This window comes from Triplophysa rosa, linkage group LG15 (assembly GCF_024868665.1).
Source record: "Triplophysa rosa linkage group LG15, Trosa_1v2, whole genome shotgun sequence".
Taxonomy (NCBI): domain Eukaryota; kingdom Metazoa; phylum Chordata; class Actinopteri; order Cypriniformes; family Nemacheilidae; genus Triplophysa; species Triplophysa rosa.
Window position 1 is genome coordinate 18,037,819 of NC_079904.1, and position 5,292 is coordinate 18,043,110.

At 39.1% G+C, this 5,292-nt stretch overlaps 1 protein-coding gene across 1 annotated transcript; it reads right to left on the reverse strand.

The window, feature by feature from the left end:
* Positions 1-2,032: 2,032 nt before the first annotated feature.
* LOC130565483 (uncharacterized) lies at positions 2,033-3,511 on the reverse strand. The gene has a single exon (XM_057352216.1). It carries the CDS (start codon positions 3,167-3,169, stop codon positions 2,300-2,302), a length of 870 nt encoding a protein of 289 aa, XP_057208199.1. The 5' UTR covers positions 3,170-3,511; the 3' UTR covers positions 2,033-2,299.
* Positions 3,512-5,292: the final 1,781 nt, after the last annotated feature.

A 5,292-nucleotide genomic window follows, 5' to 3' on the forward strand; every position in this document is an offset into this window, starting at 1 on the left:
ACTGCTGTGTTTCATGAGGCTTCGAGGAAATATAAAGTTGAGTATCATCAGCATAACAGTGAAAGCTAACTCCGTGTCGCTTTATTATATCTCCTAGAGGTAGCATGTATAATGCGAAGAGCAGAGGCCCTAAGACTGAGCCCTGTGGTACACCGTACTGGACTTGCGATTTGCGTGACACCTCATTGTTTATTGCTACAAATTGAAAACGGTCGGATAAATAAGATTTAAACCATTTCAAAGCTATTCCCTTAATGCCGACATAATTTTCGAGTCTATGTAGGAGTGTGCTGTGGTCAATGGTATCGAATGCAGCACTAAGGTCTAGCAGCACCAATAACGAGATACAACCTCGGTCAGACGCCAATAGCAGATCATTTGTAACTCTGATCAAAGCAGTCTCTGTACTGTGACATGCTCTAAATCCAGACTGGAATTCTTCATTGATGTCATTCCTTTGGAGGAAGGAGCATAATTGAGTTGAAACTACTTTTTCCAGAACTTTAGATATGAAAGGTAGATTCGATATAGGCCTGTAGTTCCTTAGTTCTCTAGGGTCGAGTTGGGGTTTTTTGACAAGGGGCCTTATAACAGCCACCTTATATGCTTTAGGCACATGTCCTAATGTCAGAGATGAGTTAATAATACCAAGAAGAGGATCTATAATTTCTGGGAGCATCTCTTTCAGTAGATTTGTAGGTATAGGGTCTAGTATGCATGTTGTTGATTTAGATGATCTAATAATTTTAGACAGCTCATCTTGATCTACGGTATAAAATAATTGCATTTTCTCCTTAAGGGCGCTGTAGTTAGTTTGTTCAGCGGGTTTCACTTCTGATTGCATTGTTATAATTTTTTCTCTAATATCTTGGATTTTATATGTGAAGTAGTTCATAAATTCATCACTGCTATGCTGATATACAGGATCAGAAGTCACTGACGATTTATTTTTTGTTAATTTAGCCACCGTGTTAAATAAAAACCTAGGGTTGTGCTGGTTTTCTTCTATTAGTGATGAAAAGTAGGCGGATCTAGAAGTTATTAGGGCTTTCCTGTATTTTCGAATACTATCCTTCCATGCTGTACGAAATACCTCTAATTTAGTTTTCTTAAAGTTGCGCTCCATTTTTCGGGCCGCTTTCTTTAGAGCCTGAGTGTGTTCATTATACCACGGTGTGGGGCTGCCATTTTTAATCTTCTTTAAACGTAGTGGAGCAACTTTGTCTAGCGTTACCGAGAAGGTGGAATTAAAATTTTCAGTGGTAATGTCAAGATCTTCAACGTTATTTCTCATGATTTGAGACAATTCGGGCAGATTATCGAGAAACGCATCTTTGGTAGTTGAAGTTATTGTTCTACCATATTTGTAACAATGAGTTTTATTTGCAGCCGTAGGCCAGTGAAGCAAACATAATACCAGATAATGATCCGAAATGTCTTCACTCTGCTGAAGGATTTTAACGTCGTCCACATTTATACCGTAAGACAGTATTAAATCTAAAGTATGATTACGAAGGTGAGTGGGTCCTGACACATGTTGACTAATGCCCATGGAGTTAAGAGTGTCTTTGAAAGCCATTCCTAAGGCATCTGTAACGTTATCTACGTGGATGTTAAAGTCACCAACGACAAGGAGTCTATCTGCGGCCAGTACTAGTTCTGATAAGAACCCACCAAATTCTTTAATAAAATCTGTGTGGTGCCCTGGAGGCCTATATACAATAGCTAGAATCAATTTAAAAAGAGTTTTATCTTTAGTATTAGGTGTTGAAACATGAAGAACCATGACTTCAAAAGAATTATATTTAGAGTTCGACTTCTGGGAAATGCTAAGAGAGTTATTGTAAAGTGCTGCGACACCTCCCCCTCTGCCTTTTAGACGAGGCTCGTGTTTATAATAATAATCTTGGGGGACAGATTCATTTAAAGCAATATAATCATCTGGTTTTAGCCATGTTTCTGTCAAACAGAGCATGTCTATTTTATGATCTGTTATCATATCGTTAACAAAAAGTGCTTTATTAGAGAGAGATCTAATATTTAGCAATCCGAGTCGTAACAGTTGATTATCTGTATTTTGTTCATGTTTAGTTTGTTTAACGTTTATTAAATTACTTTCAAGAGGTTTACGCATTATTTTATGTTTGCTAATCCGGGGGACAGACACAGTCTCTATTTTGTGATGTTTGGGAGAACGGATTACTACATGTTGTACATTTTGTGTATTCTGCGACGTGAGACGGCAAGCAGACAGTTGGTTAAGCCATACTGTCTGCTCCCTGACCTGGGCCCCAGCGAGTCAAGTTTTAGCATTAGCATTAAGACTTTTTGCCATATTTCTAGACAGGATGGAAGCCCCAGCCCAGGAGGGATGGAGACCATCTCGTTTCAACAGGTCAGGTCTGCCCTCAAAACTCTTCCAGTTATTTATAAAAACTATATCATTCTGCAGGCACCACTCAGACAACCAGCCATTTAGTGATGATAATCTGCTATAAATCTCATCACCACGATAAGCATTGAGGGGGCCAGAGAATATTACAGTGTCTGACATCATGCTTGCGAGCTCACACACCTCTTTAATGTTATCTTTTGTGATCTCCGATTGACGGAGTCGAACATCATTTGTGCCGACGTGAATGACAATCTTACTGAATTTACGATTAGCCTTAGCCAGCACATTTAAATTTGACTTGATGTCAGGCGCTCTGGCTCCCGGTAAACATTGGACTATGGTGGCTGGTGCCTCTATGTTAACGTTCCGAACAATAGAATCACCGATAACTAGGGCACTTTCAGCAGGTTTCTCAGTCGGTGCGTCACTGAGCGGGGCAAACCTGTTCGAGACTGTAATCGGAACGGTCGAGTGATGTTTTGTCCTGCGACTACGCCGTCTCACAGTCACGAAGTTTCCCAGCTGCGGAGGATTTTCAACCGGAACCGAGCTGTGTGCGCTAATGTTGCTCGCATCCAAAGTGTTTTCTATCGTCGTTAAACTCTTACTATCCTCAGATAAAGATTGGATGCGAGACTCTAATTCTAAGATCTTCTCTGTCAGCCTAACTATTTCCCTGCATTTATCGCATATAAAGCCCTCGCAGCTGACAGAGAAGGCTAAGCTAAACATATGACATGAGGTGCAAGTAACAATAATAGGAATAGAAGCCATAACTCACCGGATTTGAAGTGCAATTCCAACTTACCAAGGTTGCTCGATGGATCGTAGTATACTCGCTTCAAAAGAGAAACAGTTAGCACACAAGACAAACCAGAGGCAAGATGATATTCCACAGTGTGAACAGAAAGCAAGCTAACACGCTATTGCTATGCTAACGGCGTTAAGTTAACTATCACTTTTGGTTTAGACTCTTCCAAGTAAATAACAGGAACAGGGTTATTGAGATATCAGGATAAGTTAGCAACGACAATAATAATTAACGAAAATAAAATACACTAATATTAGAGCGAAGTGATAAGAGCACTGATACAAACAAGCTGCCGGCAGCGATGCAGGAAAACGATGGGTTTAATGGGTTTGGCTAGTAATTTCTTTGAGGACAAAGCTTAATACTACTGTACACTATAAAATCATAATCTCGAAGACTTCGTTGTAACAATATGGGGTATAGAGTATATACTGTAGATACAAAAAAAAAGAGAATAGAATGAAAATAAATCCACTGACAAAGAGAAACACCCCCTTTTAATTCAGTTAATCACATATCTTACAAATGCATGAACTGACTTTTCCAGTTAGACTTTTTTAGCGATTTAACTCTCAAACCACACAGATGAATAACAGAATGTTAGGATTTTTTGTTTTGAGAGCCTGAGAGAAAAATATGATCAGGAATAAAAGCAGAGTGTCTGTCTGTGGCCTTTATTCTATATTCTATATTCATTCTTCAGGATCAGAACCTGAGACCTACAGGAGAGATAAGCTGAAACATATGTGTCTGTGTGCCTTGAGGGGGTGTGGGGCTGGAATTTGTGGGTGGCATAAAAATGAGATTTTTCTTTTGTCCTCCCATCACCCTTTTAATATACACACGAACACACAGGGTACATTTACTTGAAATATTACATGCATACTGTATAGACACAGTATGCGCCTTCAAACTCAATAGTCACATCGGATCACATCAGTTGGAGTTTATGAATATTCATCTACTTATTCCTTGAAATGAAAGGGACATCAATTCTTACAAATTAAATAAACACACAGTCATTTATAAATGCATACTGATCATAGACGCAGATTCAAACACACATGCACACATATTGTTTACATTCTTTCCCTGGGGTCCTTTATTGTCACAGACAGTTGATGTTTCAGTACAGCTTGCCGTATGGTTTACGGTTACCAGAAAAATACCTTTCCACTCTCTTGCTCATAACCTTTGACCCCCTGTTACACTGTGGCAGAGTCAGAGCGGAGGTGAGGAGGAAAAAAAGAGCAAAGTAAAGGGGGGTATAGCAAAAAAGAACACATGTGGCGACAGCTTAGCTAACCTAATGATGAACTATTAGCCCCAGGCTCTTAAACCAGAATATGATCATACGCAGAATGTCATGCCTATTCAGGGGACTCAAGCTGCACCTTCTGCAGATCATTTGCATTAAACTGCAAATTCTGTCACCCTCCAAATCGGTAAGACCTTTTTAACATGAAATGAGAAAGCCGCTTTTTCCATATAAAAAAATAACGCATTGTTATTACTGGCTGTCAAGTTCAAATGTTATTCATTTTTATAAAGTAAAGAAGTTATTTAAAATAGATGCATAATTACACTGGTCAAGGGTGTAACTTTGGTTTGAGAAGTGGAGGGAAAAAAAGGGGGAAAATGTTTTTGATTTGAATCCCATTTCCTACATTTACATACAGTACGTTTAGGGACTATGGTGATACAAAATCCATGAAATAATGGATTTTCTGCATGAAGTGAGCGAAGTGCGGATGGAGGGCAGCAAGTGATTTTCTCCATTGGGAATTCACTATCACAAACTCAAAATACCCATGTTTTGCATCGTTTTTGATTGTTTAAATTGATTAAACCATGAAACCACACAGTGTTTTTATTGTGTAGCAAAAGTATTGACTGAGAAACGGAGGAAAAATTGCTTAAAAATCTGAATCTGCAGTCAGGAGGAGACGAGCCGGATGACTTTCTAAAACACTAAACGAGGTTTAGCGTACCTAACAACTACCAGGGAAGCCCACATTTCTGTCAAGCCTTGTCATAAACACTAGCTGCTGTTAAACGAACGAGTCTGATCGTCCATTATAAGATA

Coding starts and splice junctions, on each gene's coding strand:
- LOC130565483 (XM_057352216.1), bottom strand. CDS start 3,169: ATGGCTTCTATTCCTATTATTGTTACTTGCACCTCATGTCATATGTTT.